Source organism: Micrasema longulum, unplaced genomic scaffold, assembly GCF_059751315.1.
Source record: "Micrasema longulum isolate JH-2025_06_02 unplaced genomic scaffold, ASM5975131v1 h1tg000046l, whole genome shotgun sequence".
Taxonomy (NCBI): Eukaryota; Metazoa; Arthropoda; class Insecta; order Trichoptera; family Brachycentridae; genus Micrasema; species Micrasema longulum.
The window spans coordinates 253,552-277,886 of NW_028277253.1; the positions used below are offsets into that span (position 1 = coordinate 253,552).

General features: G+C 32.0%; 1 protein-coding gene across 2 annotated transcripts in view; it reads left to right on the plus strand.

The window, feature by feature from the left end:
- LOC148285218 (uncharacterized) overlaps window positions 1–24,335 on the plus strand; it is a 242,967-nt gene that overhangs the window by 203,505 nt on the left and 15,127 nt on the right. For both annotated transcript variants that reach the window (XM_088228447.1, XM_088228455.1), the window contains 2 exons: window positions 9,274–9,373; window positions 12,576–12,812. In XM_088228447.1, the coding sequence (XP_088084573.1) occupies window positions 9,274–9,373; window positions 12,576–12,812 (337 nt within the window). The remainder of the gene's footprint in view (window positions 1–9,273; window positions 9,374–12,575; window positions 12,813–24,335) is intronic.

Genomic DNA, 24,335 nt, shown 5'->3' on the forward strand with positions numbered 1-24,335 from the left:
ATTGGTCTGGATGTTGTGGTGTATTTTTCATAACCTGCTTCAATATTCCCCCTTTTCCACCTGCCGACAAGCCCCTAAATAGAGGCTAAGCGGGTAAATCCTAAAAAAAAAATAGGCATATAATTTTCAAGCAAAAAAATCGTACAAGTATGCTCTTTAATAAATCATTAATTGTTCCTTATAAAAGTTAAAGCGTTTTATAAAATATACATACATACATAGGTATACAATATAAATATAATATGTAAAGTGATTTGATTTATTTTTTATGGTTCACAAATAATACAAACGACATAGGTAAAATATTAACGTTTTAATATTGATAATCAATTATGTATATGAGAACACAACGTGTATCATACAAATAATAAACAAAAGTTTTTTTTTTTAAATAGACGAACTTAATTAAACTTCTATCAATATATGAACATATCTACTTACAGGTTTTATTGATAAATATGAAAGAAAATACAATCCAAAGAAAATAATAAGTTAAAAATAATGAACATAATAACAAAAAAAACAAACAATATTTGCATTGGTTTCCTTTTATAATTGATTGCTTCAAGTTTGAGAACCATTTAGATCGTGTAAGGTTTCAATAAATTGTCTAGGAAAAACAGTGATCGGTACATCAATATCTCTTTGTACCGATAAGTACTGGTATAAAAAATAGTGATGTTCATAAATTGTGTTTATTTATTGATTAGGAAAGAGGGGAATGTTTTGAGTTAACTCCTTGATATTTTTTTAAAGATTCGAATCGGTTTCTTTCAATGTTCTTTTGGGTTATTGTACCATGTATTCAAACTCTAAAAACCATTTCGAAAACCTACAAAAATTTAAATTGGCGTTACGATTTATTTCGAGTAAATTAAATATTTACGTTTGTTGTTTTGCAACCCAGAAATGTATTTCCTTAGAGTTGGAACTTGTCGGCCTACGAGGCCAATGGAGAGGTGTAATGGTCAGCGTGTTTGCCTACTATTCGAGAGGTCTTGGGTTCGTTCGGTTGATATGAAATATTTTTTTAAAAAGTGTTTCACACAAGAATATTTCATAGTCATAGAAGCGTAAGACCTTCGTGTAAAAAAAGGTCAAGGTACGCTGCGATTGGTGTACCAATGACTGGGCACTGGCCCTATGCACCATTAGGTGCGGAAAGGGCATGATAATTATGATGGATCTTCAGTCTAAAAAAAAAAGAAAGAAAAAACGATTACTTGTCAATAAATTATTATTTTTAAATTAAATTTGTAAATCAAAATTTATTTTCTCTCTTCTTTTAACAATATGCTTTAATATAATAGTTTTTATTGGCTATCAAGGGTAAATATCCTGTTCCAACTCGGGCAAGGAATTCGTTATTAACAAAGTCAATATTTTGTAATACTTTTATTTCTTCGTTTGATTTTGACTCTAAACAAACAGTAAGGCATAATACGCTGTATGTATTTGAAATATAGTGTTGGAAATGGGAGCTGCGCGTTCCGTGGACTGCGAGACGTACGAGTGTCTCCATGCATGAACTATCCAATAAGTGAAAGACTATCCTTGTTAAGCTCTCTTTATTAAACGTCGCCGACTTGAGCCGGAACCGGGAGCAGTGAAGGCGGATTATACGGATAATATAGTACGCATAAGAACCGCGATTGATTTTATGTTATACCCTATGGTGGTACTAAAGATCAGTAATAAGGCTTAATGTAGTTGACTGCGGTTTATAATAAATAGTTATATTTACTGTGGTTAGTGAGCGACTGTTTCCTAGGAGAGACAAATCTAGCATGACTTGCCAAGTTGTATGGGTATGCAGACGACTGTAGGTATATTATTGTTACCAACAATATACCTACATTCATTACATTAGATATTTTTTTTAAAAGGACAGAAATTTGGGCATTAACATAAAATTCGACCTTACAATAGCTTACCTTACCTAGTTAGCTTTTTTTTTACGTACGTCTTTTAGTAAATTTTACACGACGTTTGAATATATAATCGATAAGAGTAATTAAGTCTTAAAATACTGTGATGAAAATTCCCTGTGAAAATGGTGCTGTAACGTCGTATTACAAGGCAAAAGGCCAAATATTTTGAAACACATTTATTTTAAAATTAAAATTTAACACATACGCGGTTTTTCACGGCCAAACCGCGAAACTTCAAAGGAACATTCTTCATGGTAAGCTTTAAAAAAAAACCTACGAAAATTATTCCAAAAAGTCATTTTAAAAGAAAAATCATTTTAAAAATGTAATCTTAAAATGTAGTAAATTCTTAATTTCTCGGACAAGCAGTCCATCCACAAACCCCTATCACTTTCCTACCCAGCCGCTTTCCTTGTCCGCGTCTGGTGGGTATAACTTCGTTGGTCACATACGTTTTTATCGCATTTTTTTTGTCGGGGAGGGGTAGGAGTTTGCGGAAGGGGTGCTAGTCCGAAACTAAAGATTTACTCCATTTTGAGATCATAAAAACAAATTTTAAAAAAGACTTTTTGGAAAAAAAAATAATGATTCTTTTTAAAGCTTACTATGAGGAATGTTTCTCTGAAGTTTCACGGTCTGGCCCCAAAAAACGGTGTATATGTAATATTAGTTAATAACTATTTTTTCATAATTTTTCAAAATAATTATATAATTTAGGCGTGTTATAGTAAAATAAGACTTAGTGGTTTTTTTCATTAAGAGAAATATATCGTCGCCGTTCGGACCAAAGTCGCTACCCCAAAAAACATTATTTTGAGAAACAACAGTAGGAAATATTTGGAGACCGAAGAAAAATTAGATTAATTTGCTTTGGAGGTTTTATATATATAACATATTTTTTTCATGCCTTTTTAATAAATTCCATTGTTAACTTTTTCCTTCTGATACATAAAAAAATATCTGGAAAGTTTTTAACGAGGCAAGGTGGCTGAAATTTGATTAGGTGACTTTAACTTATTTATAACCTGGATAATGCAAGCAATAAGGTTAGTTCAATAAAGAAATATTACGCATAGTTTTTATAATGTTGTGGTTAAAAAATATTTTTCTTTATCACCACACGTTAACTACTGTAGTAGCATTTTATTTTTATCAAACAAAGAAAACATAGATAAACTAACTGTATTACAAAATAAAGCCTTTAGGATCATTTTGAAAAAAAACAGATATACGAGGGTAAAGTCGATGGTAAATGAAATGAAATTATTAACATATAAACAAAGAATATTTTACAATACAATGATATTTGTTCATAAAATTATAAACTCTAATAAAAAAACAGAATTTTGGAAAAAAATTGATCGGAACCAGCATGAACACGATCACAATACTAGAGAAAAGAACAAAATTAGACTTCCATTTAGGAAAAAGGCAAAGTCACAAAATTCAATTTTATTTAAAGCAATTAAAAAGTATTACGAAATGGAAAAAAATATTTATGAAGAAAAAAACATATCAAAATTTAAAATAATGGTCAAGACAAATGTGATAAACAATTTATAAATTAAATATATTTGCAATGTTATTTTTAGAACACACATAACAATATGTATGATATGTGTGCCCTACTTTAAGATTTAAATAAAAAAATAAAAATAAAAAAATATTTTTCTTTTTCAAAAATATTTTAAAGTGCTTTTTAAAAAACAGTGTTTAATAATATAAAGTCACATAGTGAAAATTAAATAATTCGTATTTACGCATTTTTTTCTAACTAAGATACCTTGATGACGTTTGCCTCTTAAAGAACATAATTTTACTCTTCGAATGGTATGCTAGACTCAAAACTGTCGTTTTTAGGGTTAGTGACTTAAGCTTGAACGACGGCGACGATATCAAGTCTCGTTTCTATGTAGACGCGTGTGAAATCGCCCCACAAGACTTAAAAGAATTAAATTATGTCTAAAATATGTATTTTTGGTTCATTTTAAAACCCATTTAATGTCAGGTTAACGATAGCGTTAGGTACTTACGAGTATTGTTACACCTCTGATAAAGTTGTTAAATTCAAAGTAAATTAAAAATTAGCACTGTACAAGTGGATAGTTTCGCCTGTTAACTTTTTGCCGTTGTGTTCCATTATCGTTTGCATATCCGGAGCACCTGTCGCTAACAATATACCTAGATACGAGTAAGTACGTTTCCTAACGACTCATTGTTTAACTTCACTAACTTGTCCGAATAGATAACATTAATTAAATAACAACACTATCCTTCCACGCTTCTATCCATCCATTTTAATATCTGTATCTTAAAGGATAAACCACGGGAATCACATTGACCACGAAATTTACAGAAAACAATATTTTGTTATTGTGCGATTTCCAAAACATGATAATTTTTTAACCACATGAGATAATTTCAATTTGTAAAGAAATTTTAATATTAAAAAATAATTATGTTGATAATAAAAGTACATATTCAAATATGTAGCGTATTTGGGACTTCTGACGTTTTTTTGCACTACAATAAAGTGGACTTTTATTTCAACTTAAAAAAGTATTTTTACGGTGAAAGTGCACTTCGGTGTCTTTTTCACGTATAAATAAGCTTATTGCGATAATTTCTGAATTTTTAACTTCAAAACGGCAAAAAGTGGACTCCTCCAAGATTTAAATTTTACCCTCCAAGGTACAGATATTACAAATGCGAAACAGTGTGTTTGTGTTTCTTTCAAGTCTCAACGGAGCGACCGATTGCCATAATTTTTTGCATAGAGATAGCTGGAGAAATGAAAAGTAAAATAGAATACTTATTTTTCATCCCGAATCAAAACAAGTAACATGAAAAAAATAAATAATAGTCAACAAAGATTAACATTATTTAAAAATAAGTAGGCGGTAAGGTGGGATGCCGAAAAAAATCAATTTGAAATTTATTCTTTAAACTTTAGTTAATTCGGTTTGCTTTCCATTTTGGTTTTTTTTTATTTAAATTTATTTATTTTTAAAATATTTATTACCGCAATTTACATTTAATTACTTAGACAAAAGATTAGTTCAGTGGTAAAAGTATACACACATATTTTTTTTTTTCTGGTGGTTCATCGAAACTGCCTTACTAGGGATAGTTTCTCCGTTCTAAAGCAGTAAATAATGTATTTTATAGTATTATATTTTTAAAAATATTACAGTTTTATTATTATGTGTGCCCAACTACCAAATTAAGAACTAAATAATAAATTTACGATGAACACCCAAATAATACCATAATCTCTAAATTCTAAATCCTAAGTAATTTTCAGTAAAACTAGTAGTAGTTTTGTAGTAGAATTTTGGATTTATGAACAGAATAACGATGCTACTTCACCGTAGACTAATGGACGTTTAGAGGACCCGCAATCGATACAAGCTATTTTCTATCTGAAGAAAAATATATTTCCGTCGGGAAAATAAATGACAAAACCAATTAATTACTGAACGAATTTCTCCCTTATACCATGCGAGCGAAGCCTCGGGTAAAAGCTAGTTTCAAATTAAAACTTTTTCTTATACTTTTCGGTGCTTATAACTTGTTTATAAAGTACCTTTTTATGGACTTTAAAAAATACATTTATTATCTATTGATTTGGGACTTAAGAACTAAGTATGTATTAAATAATGAAATCATTTTGATGATAATTTTTATCGTTTTTTGCCTAATAACGCAAATCACCACTATCTCGGTTTTGTCAAAATATTTGTACACAAGGACTGGATTTAACTCGCTGGGGAATTATTAAGATAAATATATTACGACAGAGATTAAGAGCATTTTAGGTAAGGGAATATAGAAATCTAGGCATTTACAGAGCTCACCTGTCATCCGCTGGTTTATGTGGCCACTTTACACATTGTGTAACATTCATCATTCTCTCTATGTTTGAACGTTCATATTCCTTCAATTTTTCCTTTCAGGCGTTGCCCATAAATACACGTGGGAAATAATTCAGTCAGATGAATTTCACAAAAATCAACAGACGGAAGAATTTAAAGAAGTTGAATGTTTGAACATAGGCAGAATAGTGAATGTAACAGTGTGCAAAGTGGCTACTTTGACTAACTATTGACCGTTTATAAGCTCTTTAAATCCCTAGCCTTCTATATTATCTTCGTCTCTGTTGTAATATATTTATATCGCTTGTGTCTAAACAAGTGCAGTCATTGAAAATTACGAAGTACGTTTTAGTTTCAGTGCTGTTGTAGAGACATCGATCTGGAAGGAAAGTTTTGTAGTGTTATTTAAAAAAAAATTGAAACCTATCGAAAGAGGTAATTAACAATCTGTATTCTAGACATTATTTTTTATTTATCTTTTATGTGCAACACAGTGTATATTAAGTACATTAAACACAGCGGGGAATTACACCACCGAACACCCAGGCTTGAAAAAAACCGCATGTATTTTTTTGTGTTCTCACCGGGGATCGGACCCGGGACCTTTCGTGTGTGAATCAAGCGTCTTAACCACTACCCTACGAAGGATATTTATATTAATAACGCAAACACCAAAACGGTAGACAAAACTTTGCAAAGGAATATGTACTCCACTCCGCCTTGCCTAGAATTCTTAGGTCGGTCAATAAATATAACGGTCTTGATTTCTTTGATAAAAAGTTATCTTCTTTCGCCGAATCGAATTCAGCTTTAATCATCTCTCTACCTCTTTCATTCAGACTTAGTCAAATTTTCAGTCATATTTTACTTAGAAAATAGATTTCAGCCAATTATTGTTGAAGGATATAAATCAGATTTCTTCTCCATTCCGTCTTGTGTACCACAGGGATCACACCTTGGGCCACTATTATTTTATGCCTATGTATATGATATTTGATTCCTTTTTTTAAATTCCCACTACCTTTGTTATGTTCACGATAAATAAAATAACCTCAAAGTTAGGTGTAGAGATGATTGTGCAAAATTACAACAAGACTTATAGGTATGCATTATCAAATTAGTGTACTGAAAACAAACTTCATATCAATTTCTCGAATGTTTATATTATTGTTATTTTTCACTCGTAATAAAAATTCATTCAAATATAACTATAAGATAAATGAAAATATTATAAGAGATTCAAACGAAATACGTGACTTAGAATTTCTTTTCTAGGATCTTTTGGACTTAAAATTAATAGAAACAATTATTAACTATGCAGACAAAATAACTGCATTAATTATGCGGCTGTGTAAATATTTTAAAAACTTCAGAACATTTAAAATACTGTACATAACAAACGTACGCTTCTTAATTAATTATTGCGCTGCTCTTGGGTCCCCTGTTTATAAATGGAATATTATTAGAATTGAGAGTTGAAAAAAAATCCTGAAACAAGTACGTAGAATGCAAATTTTATTTGCAGTTTCCAAATTATAAAGGCTTTTTTTAAAAGCATATAATTCATTGACGAAGAGAAGTGATATCTTCGATCGGTATCGGTGAGGGCAAGTATGGAGGTAATAAAAACGGAAATAAGAAATTGTTAGAAATTGAATATTACAACCAACATATTCGTCTTATAAAAGAAAGGAGAATACAAATCTATAAAAAAAGATTTTTCCCTAAAATATTTCGATCAAAATGTATTTTTTAAAAGTATTACCGATGGCATAATTTTACGTAGAAATAAAGGAAAATGCCACAAAAATGTATGTGATTCAAAATGCTTGTATTTCTTTTCAAAAATTAAGATTTTGCTTCGGCCACTTTCATGTTCAATTTATTATCTTTAAATTATTATAAAATTTTTTAGTTCAATAATCCAGATACCTAAGTTTAGTCTAAGTTTGAATAGACTAATCTGCCGGTCTAAAAGTAATTATATTTTAGTTACATAAAACTTTTAAGCATATTTTTTAATAGAAACACCTTGAAAAATTACTGTTTTTATCTAAAAATTGTTATTTTATATATTTGTAAGATATTATTGGGCAATTAAAAAGAATATGCTTTTTGAAATGGCAAAATCGTATGATTTCCTCATTTTGCGTGCGTTTTACCAGACTGCAGCCTTAAAACTAATCACCGGAAACATTCTACCATCCCTCGTATTTGTGAAACATTTAACAAGAATTTTAATAGTCACTCCATATAATAGGTACAGAAGAGAACTAACAAGAGAAAAATAGACGTTTTATCTCTTTTTGTTTTTTTTTGCTCTTTATTTCTCGTCATCAAACCAATGCAATTTTCCGCTGATTTCTTTATTTTTCCTTTAAACTATCTTCTCATCAATAATTGTTTCAATTACTTATTTAATTTTTCCTAAACCATCGTCGCGTTCTTTAATTATGATTAAGTGAATACATATTTTTTGATTGCAGGCCCTAGTATTTTCATACATTTTTTGTCTCCATGTATAATAATTTAACCTGCGCAAGTGTTTGTATTCTAAATAAATTAAATTAAATCATAAAAATAACACATTTATCTTTGACAAGGTTCTTCGAAATGTTATTTCCCTACATTTCAATCCCACTTCTACTTAGTATTTATTATTTAAAACTTATCGCCATTCTCTATTTTATTTCATGTTTAATTTATTTTGTACCTTTGAAGAATCGAAAATAATTTATTTATCAGTTTTTCCGAAATTCCTGGAAGTTCGTAGAAGTTATTTTCGAATTAAATAGAAGCCTCTAACTTTAACGTGACAATCATTATCAAGTAAAAATAGTTCTACTTGAATAAACAGTTAATGGTGTCTTTGCTGTTCAAATAATTCCACCTTTATTAACTTAATGATAAATATCAAACGATATAATTTACTCTGCGAATAATTATATATTCTTAGAATCGTAAATTTTCCTTTATTTATTTTACTATCCAATATGAGAATTTACAAAGGGTCTTATCTATTTTTGTACTAATAGATGATAACTGATCAAATAAAAATTTCGGATTTATGGATATGATTTAAAAAAATATAATTTTCACAAATAATTGAAATAAGAAAAAAAGATTGTACTTTAATATATGATACCTTTAAAATCATTACGGAAATGTTTATCTCATTTACCTATACAGATTCAAATACTGAAAAATTCTGCTCTTTTAAAACTATCAAATTAAAAATTAAAAGCAATTAATTTATTTAAAAACTTTAAGTTACGGGTTTTTACGTAAAACAAAACTTTAATGATCTCAACTTAGTTTCAACTTAAAAACGCTAAAATGTTTTTTTTAATGAATGGTTCGCTTAATTTTATTCAATATGATAAATGATTTACCAACCAGTCATTTACTTTTTACCTCTGCTAATTGTGCCTTAACTTATAATTGATTTCAATTGTTCTTTTTTTCAGTTCCGACGAAGAAAACATGAATGAAGACAATAGAATTAAAAAAGAAGTACCCGATAAATTGGACAGATTGCAAGAATCAAATGATGTAAACAGTATTAAGGTAAATGGAAATTTGACAACTTCTCTTTGGGAAAGCAGATATTAAATACTTCGTTCACAGTAGGGTAAAAGAAGTATAAAAATAACTGACTTAAAACAGTAAAATTGATTATAATTTAACTACAATGTATCAATCAAACTTTTCGTTTTTGTTTTTTCGTTTTTTTATTATTTAATCGCTTTAGCGAGAGCAAGCCACATCAAAATTGATAACTATGGAGTTTTACCAATAAATATATACAAAAAACATTACGTCGGTATATTCTCCTACACGTAGCGGTCAAATGTTATGTTATTTTTCAGTCACAACCGTATTCATATCTCATTTGATATTTATTTATTGACTCTTTATATACATATAAGGGCGGGCATATTGCCTCTAGGCAATTTCTTCCTACCTACCCAAACCGTTCAGTTTGAGAATACAAAAAGTAAATGGATGTACATATCCCTAGAATCTTATAAGTTTGTACAATATTTGAAACAAAAATAAACTAAAAATATACACAATGCTATGAAGAGCGGTGGGGGCGTGGGAAGGAAAGAAGAAAGTGAAAGCAAAAACTAAAATATTTAGATAGTGACATTTTAATTTTGATTTTAATATAAATAAAGAAGGGGCGTCACTGACATTAGTGAGTAGACTATTTCACAATCGAGCAGCTACTGTGAAAGAGGAGGCATAAAAATACGCATATTAAAAATAAAAAAATAAGTGGCACTAATTATGTCACATATATGACTGGCATACGCGTTAGAATGTTTCATATTTACACTTCTAAAATATTTGACAAAAAAAATAAATTAAAACATTAACATTACATACTCGTACATATTTGTCATTCGGGTCCGTACATTTGATGAAATTTAAACGTCATTAATTCATAATGTTATATTTTTTTAACACTAACATTCTCTATAGGTGTGCTTCAAATACATATAGTAATATAGCAACAAAATATTTGGAACCATAACATATCTCCGTAAGGGTATGAAAAATACATATTAGCCAATTATTTGGACTTTTAAATATCTACATTTAATAATTTGTTGAATTTGATCTTGACATGTCACTCTCCGTCTTCCTCAATGTGAGAGACGTGTGTATGGCGTCGGGCGTGAATACCGTACCTATAAGCTTTGCTTACCCGCATAGCTGGTGAGCCGTCACATACGTTCGTCTCTCTTGGATTTCACACCTAATTAGCTAGTCCGCCTGTACATCAGTGTATTTGCAATCGGACGATAAACCAAATATCACAAATTGGAGCTATATTCCAAGATGACCCTCATAAGTATAGGCAAGACACAAATTTTCTGCAGTTGATATTCGCATCATAAATAAAATATTATGGTCGTTCTTCCGCCGTCAATTCTATGTTTCTTTGAGTTCTAATTTCATTTCGTTTTTGTACAGCAATTAAATTTGCCTCTCTTATATATTATATCTATCGCGTAAACAGGTCAATTGTGACAATATGCTAATACGGCTTGCTTGTATACCAGTAAACGCACTTAAGTTTTAACTGAATATTCTTTACTTAACGGTTGACTGTCGTTTATCGTTTCTTCAAAGTAGATCCTGTTCTTACCAAAGGAAAAGTTATTTTACTCGCGCACAAGTTCTTTGGCTTTGTCAGGGCAAGTTATTTCCCCGACGCTAAAACTAAATTTCCTTCATGTTTGAAGAGAAAATAATATATCGGGGCTCAAATCACGAGTAACTTTAAAGTATGCAGCGCTTCGCAGAACTTATTTTTTCTTTTAAGGGTATTCACAATAATGCATGTATGATATTTGCTACGTCTTCCACTGCTATGAAGAAATTAGCTCTCAATTTTAATCAGGAAAAAAAAAAATACTGGCGTATAAATAAAACATCTGTCTTTTAAGTGTGAATTCCTGGACTCTAGAATCATCTTATATATAAATTTTGATTCATTTTGTTCATATATTCATGTATTTTTTTATGTGCGCACGCAGATTTTGAACGAGTTTGTCCTCAAGTATTTATTGAATTTGATGATGCTGTGTCTTTCTTAGTTTTTTTAAAAATCCTTTAACGTTCGCTTCGAATTTTATTTATGCCGGTTTTTTTGCTGTCCATTTGCTCTACAAATTCAAACCACCGCAGTACCTCTTATGGGAATAACGAATCATACAGTACATAAGTGCCGCGATTGCAATTTGAAGTTATCAGAGTTTTCTTCAATGGTTCATTAATTAAAAACAAAATTTGTACAAAAAAGTGTGTCTTCATTAGACCAATGATGAAACTTCAAATGTTTGAACGAAAATTCTCATTTTTGCTTTAAAAAAAACCATTTTCATTTCCCTGATTTCAACTGGAAGTTTTCTTCAATTCATAGTATTATTTTAAGAGCGGAAGTGTGTTTGTTTGTGTTTGCTTCGCGTCTCAACGGAACGACCGATTGACATATTTAGCCGGAGAGGTGAGAAGTAAGATAAGGTACTCATTTTTATCCCGAATAAAAAAAGTACAATCGATAAAATATGTAATGTAGCAACAATTATTTGAAAAAGAGTAGGCGGGACGTCAAAAATAATCAATTTAAAATTAATTATTTGATTTCCTTTAATTTACGTACTTTATCAATGATGAGTTTAATTTACTTTTCGTTTTGGTTTTGTCGTAGGATTTTGTATTTGTGAACAGAATAACGATGCAACATAGCCAACGGATCGTCGTATTTTCATAGCAATAGTTGGAGGACCACCAATCGATACAAGCTACTTTCTGTCGCGACTAAATATATCGTTCCATCGGGAAAATTCTTATTGTTTAACGACAAAACTAATTGATTACTTTACTAATTTCTCCATGACACCACGTGAACAAAGCCGCGGATAAAAGTTTGTTGTCTATAAAGTAAAAGCAAATTTTCCGTATTCAAAATAAAATTATATATTCGTTTTATTATTTTTTTAAACATCCCCTATTACAGGTTACTGAAAAAGATACTTCAAATTTATATTTAAGAATAAAGCCGACAGTTAGTAGACACCCCCCTAAAATAAATGCCACAGAAATGCCATATCAGCTGTTACTCTAATATAATAAAACATATAGTTGAAGATGACCGGGTTCAGTTTCCATTGTAATCCGGCCCCGTATAATTAATTTTTTTTTTTTTTTTCACTGTTTGTTTTTCTTACTAAAATAACTGTTCTTTTGTTTCCAGATCTGTCTCTCCTCTCTGCTGTCCGCGCTGACGGCGGAGTGCGGCCGTCTGGAGCAGGCTGCGGCCGTCAACGAGGCGGTCGGGGTCCAGATCCTGGCTACGGCTCCCAAGGGGGCGCGCCTGTCCCGGCACGCGGCTGACGTCGGCAGGGTCACCGCCCTCATAGCGGGCCTCGCCACCCGCCTCGCGAGGGCAACGCAGCCGCTCAAGTTACCCGTGCACACGCCAGAACGAAGGGTAAACACAATTTATCATAAATATTAATTGGTCTTGAAGAATACAGTTTTAAGTGTGAAATATAATCCGAATTGATGGCTACTTTTTTTCCTCTTTGTTCACATTCACTCCTAAATGTATCATATGGACATCAGCATACGCTTCCAAGAGACCTATCACTCGGCCTCCTTCCACGTTCCTTTGTTCCGCCGAAAAGTCGTCATCGACAGCCTTCCAGGACAGCAAAAACTTATAGGTGTGAAGAGGAGGCTACTTGGGTTAAGGCTCTCCTGAGGCATCCGTGTCCGGTCCACTGCCGCACCGTCAAAACACTCGTTAAAGGAGGTTGCTGCGTCCATTCTCGGACTTCAATGCTAGTTATATAATCGAGCCACCTTATATCTAATATTCTCTTTAATCTTTTACTATCAAAACTAAGAAGTTTAATGTTTCAAGTTTTGGTAAAGAGCCTGTTTTCGCATTTATACTCGTATAGGAGTACTGTCCATTATTATAGAGAGACTGATCAGGGTCAGGGCAGGATTTATTGCACATAATCTGAGTATTTCAGGTATGACGGCAATCTCAGGTCAAAATCCTGAAAAGGAAATCGATTAGAGATAAGTCCGCCTCGCAGTGTAAAAGTTGGCGAGTTCGTTTTTTGTGCGTAAGGACCTGCAAAAGTTCGATTGTTAATGAGGTGAACGTAAAATATTGGTTTTAAAGAAGGTTATTTTACTGTCCTCGGACTGGCAGCTGAAGCTAAGACTGATCCTTTTACCCTTATGTAACGGATGATTGAAATACGCCGCATTTCGATTACAAATGCAGTTCCCTATGCACCACTGGGTGCGAAAAAGGGAATAATTATGAATTTCACAACTTGAGACGTTTTCTAACCAAAATGAAAAAAAAAATGTATGCGTTTAAAAAAATTGCTATTCAAATCTGCTTTTTTTATTATTTCAAAAAAATTATTAATCGAAACAATTTTAAATTACATATTTTCAATATGTCGAAATTGAATGTGATATGATTTTGAAATGTATTTTCAAAATTTTGACTACATGAGAATTTAAGAGCAATTAAACAATGACGGTGGAATAAACCATGCAGCAAGATTAATTTTAGAACTTTAAAAGTTCAGCCACAACATTCTCGTGGCTGGGATTTTCCATTGGCAGTGGAACAAACTTTGTTGGCTTGTCTGTAAATGGATGCATAACGTTCACCAAACAGAGGAGAAAAAAAAATTTTTCGTCAAATAAAAAGAAAAGATTTTCTGTTTTCACAAATAGACAAAAACTCGAATGCTCCCTCAAGGGGGGGTTATTAAAATTAAAATATAACAACTTAAATAGAGAATATTTTTGAGATGGAAATGTGTGGCTGAGCATTTACTGCGCTAATGACCCCTCATTGGCTGATGTAAGTGGCCACCTTCCACACTCTCTAACATTAACTATTTTTACAATTCAGTTGCCAGTCCGTGGACAATGAAATACTGCAGTTTAAAAAACCTTTAAAATCAATATATCACGTCCACCGTTCCAGGAATTGAACCCAGTACCTATGGAAATAACAAACAATGACATAAAACACTGCACTACAAGGCGGGCTTATCTCCACTCGATTTCCTTTTTTAGGAGTTTTGCCCGAGAATTATCATTCTGTTATATTTTTTACGTATTTTTAAAACTAAATTAATATTTGTATTTCTCATATCAATTACATATCTCACTCCCTATAAAATAGAGTAATAATTTTTAAAAATCTGATTTTTCGTTAAGTATCCAGAGCAAATCATTAAAAAAACTCTCGTATGCTCAAAAATTGACATGATTCTAGCTTGATGACTGTAAGACACAATTACACTAATACTTATTTGATCGCCGCTGTTCTCTAACAGTATCATATTTGAGCTATTTTCATGACAATTGAGATTTTCTTTTAAAAATGTTAAAGCATTTTTAGAAAAATTCTAAATATATAACACATCAGCAAACGGGTGAAAAGGATAACAAAAAAACTCAATGAAATACACACAGATTGATTTTTGGCTTTCCTGGAAATTCCTCTTTTTGAGTAATGACTCTATTTTATCAGATGTGCTAAATGTAGTTGTGACCGAAAATCAATAAATCTCCACCAGACTATTACGATGATAAACCCCCCTAAATATTCAGCCTAATGGAGATAGTGGCAGTGAAGAATGCACAGCAAGGAGCTTTGTTTAAGATCGGAGGAGATTGTCATGATTATTTTCGTAAACTCGATACAAAATGCTGACCCACTTTCTCGAAGATAAAGCGCTCTTCACGCGATACAGGTCGCTCCTGCTTTGTTGAACGCCGTCATTATGTATTTCAGTCCTTTGGACAATATTTAAAAATCATAAATCGTTCATCAAAAATCTATTTTCCGTATTTTCTTAATTATTCCTAACATTTCAAATGCAAACTTTCTTAGGCGCGTATCCACAAAAGGTATTTATTTATCTTACAATTGTAGTATTTACGGGTTATTTAACTCATTGCAATGCAATACATAACATACATTAAAAGAATTGAAAATACTAAACATAATTTTTTAAATGCCTAGATCATAAAATAGATAAAACGCTTTGCACCTACAGCTAATCTACAAAACAAAATGGATTTATTACTCTTGAAAATAGACGTACTATAACTAAATTATGCTATTTATATCAATTATTAAATAATAAAGTAGATTCTTTAAACTTACTCTCCAAAATTAGTTTTAGTCCCCTTTCGCGTGACACGCAATAAATATTCATTCCATCTTTTATGCCAGTCTATAGCACTAACTACACACAACTCTCTTTCCTCTGTTGGCCTTGTTCAAAAAAAAAAGTTTAAAAATTCTGATATTTTTTACATGATCCCTAATTTATTTAAAAATAAATTACCATGTATTCTTCTGGCTGTGATTCACTCTCACTTGCTTTTTAGTTATGTTCACGCTTACACGGCTGTTAATGAACGTAAAATGAATGGCAACGTGAGACGAGGACGATCAAGAAAGACGTGGCATGATCAGATAAACCAAAATCTTAAGTCTGGTCATGTCAAAAGCAGACAGAATCGAAGGGCATGTATGACAAGATGTATGAATATGGAAGAGGCTAGGATTGTATGCCAGGATAGACGTGTGCGGCGGTCCATTCTCTCTGCCTACCCCTACGGGGAAATGGCGTGATGGTAGTAGTAGTTCACGCTTACACACACCTGAACACTCACTTTAATACAAATACTCACAAACACACACTCATATTTTTTTTCTTAATGGTAGAACACGCACCCTTACATATATATATGTATATAAAATGATAAAAAATGATAAAAAAATCACAGTTTTTGTAACAGACATCGGACTTTCAGACCACAGATTAGTGCACTGTAAAATTAATATCCAAAAACCAACACCAACTTACAAAACACTCGCATCAAGGCCATGGAGAAAATTAAATTTAGAACATTTTAAATCCGAACTTCTGACATCGTTGATTGGTCCGGACATTGACCGTCGCTCAAACGACGTCGATCAATTGGTTGGGTTGTACAATGAGGTACTATCTAACCTGATAGACAAACATGCACCATTTACTACGAAAACTATTCGAAAAAGGAAATCTGATGCATGGTTTGACGAAAATTGTCGACTCAAAAAAAAAGAGCTAAGACGTCTAGAACGCAAATACAGAAACACACTGTCAACTTTGGACCGATCAATATGGTTAGATATGCAAGCCTCTTATAGGACATTTATAAAAGAAATAAAATCTAGTTTCTGGTGTACAAAAATCACTGAACAGAAAAAGTCTCCAAAACAACTCTGGCGAAGCCTTCAATCTGTTCGTGGTGACTGTATAGCAGAGACATCTAACACAAGCGCTACTGCCACTGATTTTGCCGACTTTTTTACAAATAAAGTCGAAAAAATCAGACTGGCGTGTAGTTCAGCGAAAAAACCTGTAATTTTAGATAATGCCCTTCAAAAATTCAGTAAATTTGAACCAACGTCTATAAATGAGGTTAAAAAAATTGTTGCAGCATTACCCAACAAACAATGTATATTAGATCCGATGCCAACATGGCTTTTGAAAAAATGCATTAACGTATTAGCTCCATTTTTAACAGATTTATTTAATACATCCATGGAGCGCAGCATAGTTCCGAGAGCCATAAAAAAAGCAAATGTAACTCCACTTTTAAAAAATTCCCAACTAGATGTGGAAGATCTTTCCAGTTTTCGCCCTATTTCAAATCTTCCCATCGTATCAAAAATACTAGAAAAAATAGTTTCTCACAGGCTCGTTAACTATATCGAGCGGAATTCTTTATTTTCGGTAAGGCAATCGGCATACCGACGTTTTCATTCCACGGAGACGGGAGTGATAAGAGTACTGTCTGACATTATAACGTCGGTGGACTCTGGTAATCTGGTGTTGATGGCTCTTCTGGACATGAGTGCTGCATTTGATACTGTAGACCATAATATTTTGCTTGAACGTCTGGAGAAAACTTATGGTATCCGTGATCAGGCACATATGTGGTTCAGTTCATATCTTAATAAAAGAGAATATGCAGTCGTGTTCCAGGGTAAAAGCTCAACCAACTTTCGGGTGTCTACAGGAGTGCCTCAAGGGTCAGTACTCGGACCACTTCTCTATCTCCTTTACACTAAAGATATAGAGAACATTATCAAAGAATGTGGATTGTGGTCGCACTGCTATGCAGATGATACGCAGATTTATTTTTATTGCAAACCAGGCGAGAGAAGTGTGCTTGTCAATTTAATTGATGGATGCATCAAGAAAATAGGAAACTGGATGGCTGAAAACAGACTAACATTAAACCCATCAAAAACTGAACAACTGTGGGTGGCTTCAGCCAGACGACAGAATTTGATCCAGGATACGGCTCTACCCAATGTAGGGAGTGCCGTTCTACCCACCGTTAAACTACTGGGAGTTTTACTCAATTCTGACCTATCTCTTGACGCTCAAATTAGTAGAACGATAAGTTCATGCTTCTACCAGCTGAGACAAATTAAATGCATACGCAAAAATTTGCCGGTTGATGCCGCCCGTCAATTAATAAATGCGTTTGTAGTGTCTAGAGTCGATTATTGTAATGGTATCTATGCAGGTCTACCAATGAACAAAATGACTCGCCTACAATCTGTATTGAATGCCGCAGCGAGACTTATTTTCGGAATCTCTAAGTTCAGTCATATCACTCCACTACTTCGGGAACTACACTGGCTACGTTTTCCACAGAGGGTCGAATACAAACTCTGTTGGCTTATGTATAAGTCACTGCACAACTCGGCTCCGGAATATCTAAGGGAACTATGCATTCCAGATGAACTAGCTGACAGGCGTCTTACGCTTAGATCAGCTACGTCTACGGCGAGAGGAAAAGTTATTATACCTCTACGCAAACAGCGCACTAAATTTGGTGAGCGCGCATTTGCGGTCGCAGGCCCTATGGCATGGAATGCTCTCCCAGCAGAGGTGCGAGGCTGTGAAAGTGAAGTGATGTTTCGGAAAAAACTTAAAACCCACTTGTTCTCTAAATCATTTGAATAAATCCGTAGCACGTGACAACAAAATAAATTATTTTAATCAAATTACAAATTTAAAGCTTCAATTAAATTAACTTAACAGTAGAATCACCATGTAAAGCGCCCTTGAGGTATTTTATTACGAAAATGGCGCTATATAAGTTATCCACAATAAATAAATAAATAAATACGCACGCACACATTAAAAAATGTACCGTAATTTAATATGTATGATTATTATTTAGAAACTTTGCTGGTCTGTCTTTCAACCTAATATTTATGATCCTACTTAATCATTGTTAGCTGTTTATTTCTTTAAAAAAAAAATACTTAATGCAAACTGTAAAAAAAGATAGTCTAACATTGTAAATGGCAAGTACAAAAAAAGATCAATATTTTCTGCAGAAGACCTATTCAGAAAGCGAACTGCCCTATTAATGGGTAAATTCTGATTGCATTCCTGCGGGTTCTGGGTACGTGAAACAGTATTTGAAATCTCTCTCTAGTTTTATTATTGGAAACGGACAAACTGATCTCTTTCAGAATATTTGGATTATACTCGTATATACTTACAGAAATCAGCTTATTAAAATGTTTCCCAAGAAAAATATGACAAGATTTGAGTGTCCAGCATCCCTGCAAGAAATGATGATGAATACAAGAATTAATAATTGTTATATTCTATAAGATATCAGCATCGCAAACAACTTTTTTAAACCTTCTCTATTTCAGGGATGTAGTTTGACTCAGAAGGTTCCCAAATAAAGGAACGATACTTTATTATGCTGCGGAGAAGTGTAGGGTACAATGTGTTTATTGTAGTACAATAGTTGTATTACTTAAATATCTAGAGTTTCATAGTACAAATTCAAGCATCTCACTGGGTTTATCCACTACATTGATAATATGGTATTTAAATATGAAATTTGTGTCCAAGGTAATATACCAAAATCTTTAAATAAATATGAGTTTTTAAAATTATTTTTTACAGATACATTTGCGTTCTTACGATTCACCCAAATATTTTAATTTTATGGCATCTTCAACGAGTTATAAATAGCTCACTGTGAAAGTTGGGAATTAAGTTGTGGTAGAGTGGGGTGCGAACCTTCAACCTTTGATATATGAGTCCTGGACACTAGTAGCGAAAGGTAAACTACAGTACCTCCAAAATCCCAACTTTTCAGAAGAGAGAAATAAGTGATTTTTCATACTTTCAACATCTTGTACATTTCAATGAGGGCATTATTTTTTTTTTGTCAAAACCATCATACATGCATTCGGCATATATTATTTGAATAAGAAGAAACTATTGTATTAAAATGTTTTGATTTGAAATTAAGGAAGGTCTTGTGTCCGGATCTATATAAACAGGGTGTTCATTAAATCCTGTCACATCCAAAACCACGATGATCAGTATGAGCAAGAAGACATATTGGCACATGAAAATAAGTTTTTAGAACTAATATTTTTTTTTAAAATATAAAATCAGAAAAAGCAAATAGTGTCTGACTACTGTAAAGGAGAAACAAGGAGGGGGGGAGGGGAAGTCTAATACGCCAAAAATGCGCGGCCGCGTTATCCTCGCTTCTCCTCTACAGAAGTAAGCAACCATTTGTTTTGTTTAATATTTTATTTTTTTAAATTTTCTTTGTTCTAAATATTTTTTTGAATATGCTAATATGTCTTCTTGCCCATACTGATCATCGTCGTTTCGGATGTGACAGAGTTTAAAGAACACCCTGTATATTCGGCCTCCGTGGTGTAGTGGTCAAGACGCTTGACTCACACACGAAAGGTTCCGGGTTCGATTCCCGGTGAGAACACAAAAATTAAAATGTGTATTTTCTCAAGCCTGGGTGTTCTGTGATGTAATTCACCACTGTAATTGGGCCTCCTGGCCTGTTGTGGTGCAAAAATAAATAAAAAAATAAAAAAATTACTAGCGGACCCGACAGACGTTGTCCTGCCAAAACTTTGGCAAAATACTTTTCATTGATAAGTAGGTACCTAGGTACTTGTTTGTGATTAAATTCCAAAATTAAAAATAGTTTATATTCAAATATTGAATTCAAGTAGGTAACTAGGTACTTGTTTATGGTTGAATTACAAAACGTAAAATACATATTTTTTCAAATATAGCATTCATTTTGAAAACATCAAACTCTGGTCTTATCACCAATAGAGGGGTGTACGTGTTATAATCCAATTTTTTTTAATGTATGGAATATAATATTATTGAAGTATTACCAAAAATACACTCAAAAGAAATAAATGGGTAGAAATTATAAGGAATTTAAGAAAAGAATCTGATTGAGATCCACAAAAACCAAATACTGTTTGTAAACATTAAAAAGCGAACTTTTTTTATACACAAAAAACCAACATCTTTCCATTTTTTTGTAAAATAATTCTCCTCGAATGGAACCCTGGTGGATCGATGAATAAAACATTTTTTCTCCTTACTTTTTAACTGCATATTACATTGAAGATTTTTATCTACGAACACGCACAGCGCAAAGATCTATATTTATCTGAAAACCGCACGTAAATCGGTTACGCCGTTTAGAAGATGTTCAGTGACATCGGTCGTACAGATAAATTATATATATAAAGATATAATTAGATCAAGATGTTTATAAAGATAGCAAAAGCAACAGGGGGACGTTATAGTTAAATTAGATCTCATTAGGAAACATTTATTTGTATACAATTTTAAATAGTGTTCTCACGTTTATTATCTCAATAGAGGATGTATTAAGGCTTTACAAATGTTGATATATCATTACGATATTTTTGTCTCAATCGGGGTCTTTATTTATGAAGATTAAAATAAACAAACGTTGAATTCGAAAAATATTTTTTATTCGGGGATTCGTGTGGTGCATAGGGCACGTGGGATGGGGAGGATTTGCTTTGGTAGAAGGTTTTAATCGTCTCATGCTTTGCTCGGCTCATCTGCGTCGGTGGATGGGAAAGATCAGGTGGGTGCTTCGCCCCCCGGAATTTCTTCGTCATAATATACGCATTACAAAAACACACATTTCAGATATCTTTCTGAGTATTCTATGTTTTATTACTGTCCTTAACCTCTCATTTGGTGAGAAGTTACAATTTTTTTGTAATCTTTGTTATTAAAGAAATTACAAATTAACGTTATATATTTACCATGTAATAGGGGACTAAAACTTTGATGTTGACATAGTAGGTTTGGTGTGTTGAATATCATATTTTATTATAAGTTTTAAATTACATTTCGATCGCTCACTAACCTAACTTTTGTTTTAATAATTTATATATTTTAATAGTTCGTATGGTTCATTTACTTTATGTACAAACGTTTATTTATAGTTGAATCACATCTATGATTATATTTCAATCGCTCACTTACCCAACTTTTTGAATTATCAATGAAGTGAAATAAAGTGTCAAGTTCAGCAAAAAAAATATAAGGCCAAATGGGCGAATCTTCCAGATTGTAATCAACCGAGGCCCGCAGAACCGATTATGATTTGTGAGGAACAAAACGCCGAAATTTCTAGCATTTACTTATCTGTTTATTTATTTTGCTATCCCTGGCCGTTAAAAACGTAAGAAATCGAATATGGCATAATAAAATTTAAGAATAATTGAACGCAGTTATGCAGAAAGCAACCTGTTTACAATTTTGAAAAAATAGGATATTAGTGTTATCGGGTGCAGTAAGGTCAATTCTATGTTGTGTTAAAAACAGCCAGACCACTTTCATACAAAAAACTGTAATAATCACCTTCCGAAAATAGTGTCGATCACAAAAACGGAATTTCTGAATTTGCAGAAAACACCCACAGCACCAGAATAATTTTACGGTTCTTTAAAAATTATGAAAACTGGTCAAATATATAACTAGATTCTTGTTTGTATCATAAAAAAATAATGTTGTAATTCATTGTTTATCATTTGTCAATGTCGAAATCATTCCACGCTGTGGTAGATTTGATTATTCACAATTTTTTGGTGCTATTATCTCAGTTTCACTTTTGTATGGCTGGCTGCTTCCTGCATAGCTACTTTTAATTATTCCTCTTTATCGCCTCGTCTTAATTAACACAACGCATGTGTTATGCTCGGTGCATTTTAAACATTTTCAAAATCATTATTTTGCCCATAAAAGATCTTAATAAAGTCACACAATTGGGTCAAAAGTTTACAATAAGTGAAATTGAATACTGACATGTTTTTCGTATTAAAATCCAGTACACATCTTAATTAAAATTCTCTCCTCGAAAGGCAATCAAATGGCTGAGTTTCAGAATAAAAAAATATTAATTAAAACCTGCTAACATGCACGTCTCGCGGCTTGTAGAATGTTTTTATTTATTTCTCTCGTGTTTATAAAAGATTTATATTTTTGATAAGTCAAAAACAACTAAAAATATTCTTGTGAAATTAATATAGAAATATTAAATTTTATATTTGAATTCCTAACTTTGAGGTTATTCATATTATTAAAATAAATATAAAACAATTTCGTTTTTATTAACCTTATTTTTCTACCTACCGGTTTCAAAGCAACAGAAGCCTCTTTATCAAGGTTTAATTAACTTAATTATCCTATCCCATTTTATTTCAAAAGTAAATACTAAATTTTACACCGGAATAATTAAAAGCAACTTTAATATTAGAACATAAAAGGTGTCTAAATAGTAATAATTTTTATGAATTCGTAACCTATCTAAAAGAAAAAATTCATTATTTCAGTATACAGTTTATTACTATGACTGTGTTGGTTTTAAAAAAACAATAATAATAAAAAAAATAAAAAAAAAGAATGATAGGCTACAAACCCTGAACATGCTTAGATTTCCGTATTCCATTTTAAAAGGTTTTCTGTCAATCGTAAGCCAATCTGTCAATAGTGATAAGGCTCTTTGAGAGTCATATCTAGACTTACCTACAAATATTTGGTCTTTTTGTTGTTCAAGTATTCTAATTGAGTACAATTTTCGTCGTTCTGTAATACCGGGGTACGTTTATTGTTGTATTTCACGAGGACTTTCGAAATGGAATTAATTCCACAACCCCGGTAAAGAGAGTTTTCGACGTTTGACGCGAGTTCCATTAGTTTGGAAGTTCAGAATATACGGAAACTTCCTCTTAAGTTACACAATTTACATCTACGTTAACTGCACTTAAAATATTATCTCTGCATCGTAAATTTTGTTAAGCTTTGGGTATTACTAAACTTGTGTTCCCTGCTTGTTTTAACAAGAGTTCTTATCTCGAGATAAATAAATAATTAATTTTTTTAAACTAAAAGAATTTTTTTTGTTCTTATGATTCCCTCAAATATTTAATTTTGAGGGACATTCTATTTATTTATACTTCAACGGTTTAAAGAACCCTTTACAAAAAAAAGTTGTATGGATATAATCACAGCAGAGAACAATTCATTATATAATACATAATATGAAATAAAATGGAATAAATTAAACTAAAAAATTTAGTGTAAATAAAATAACTAAAAAAAAAACAACAAAAAAGTAAAAAAGAAACACAACATATCTAAGATGACAAATAAAAGATAACAATTAACACGAGAAAAACTTATTTTCTAAATACAAATACAAAATAGTAAAGTTGGAAATAATTTAACATAATAATTATTTGGAAATATTAATTTTCAATAATTTGCAAATAAAACTATTAGAAAATGGTAATAAAGTTGGGGTAGAGTGGTTTTCGAACCACGGACCTTTGAGGCGTGAGTCCGAGACACTAGCCACCAGACCACAACCCGATTCGAAATTTTAGAAATAAGAAGTAATTCATAAAAAAAATATTAAAATACCAAATAAACAATATTTACGTAAGTCCACTCCTGTCTAGTTCGAAAGATCATACCCATCTTACTTCACACTCTTCATCTTAATAGCAGCATGACAAAAATACTTGACTTATTAGCTTCATATGTTC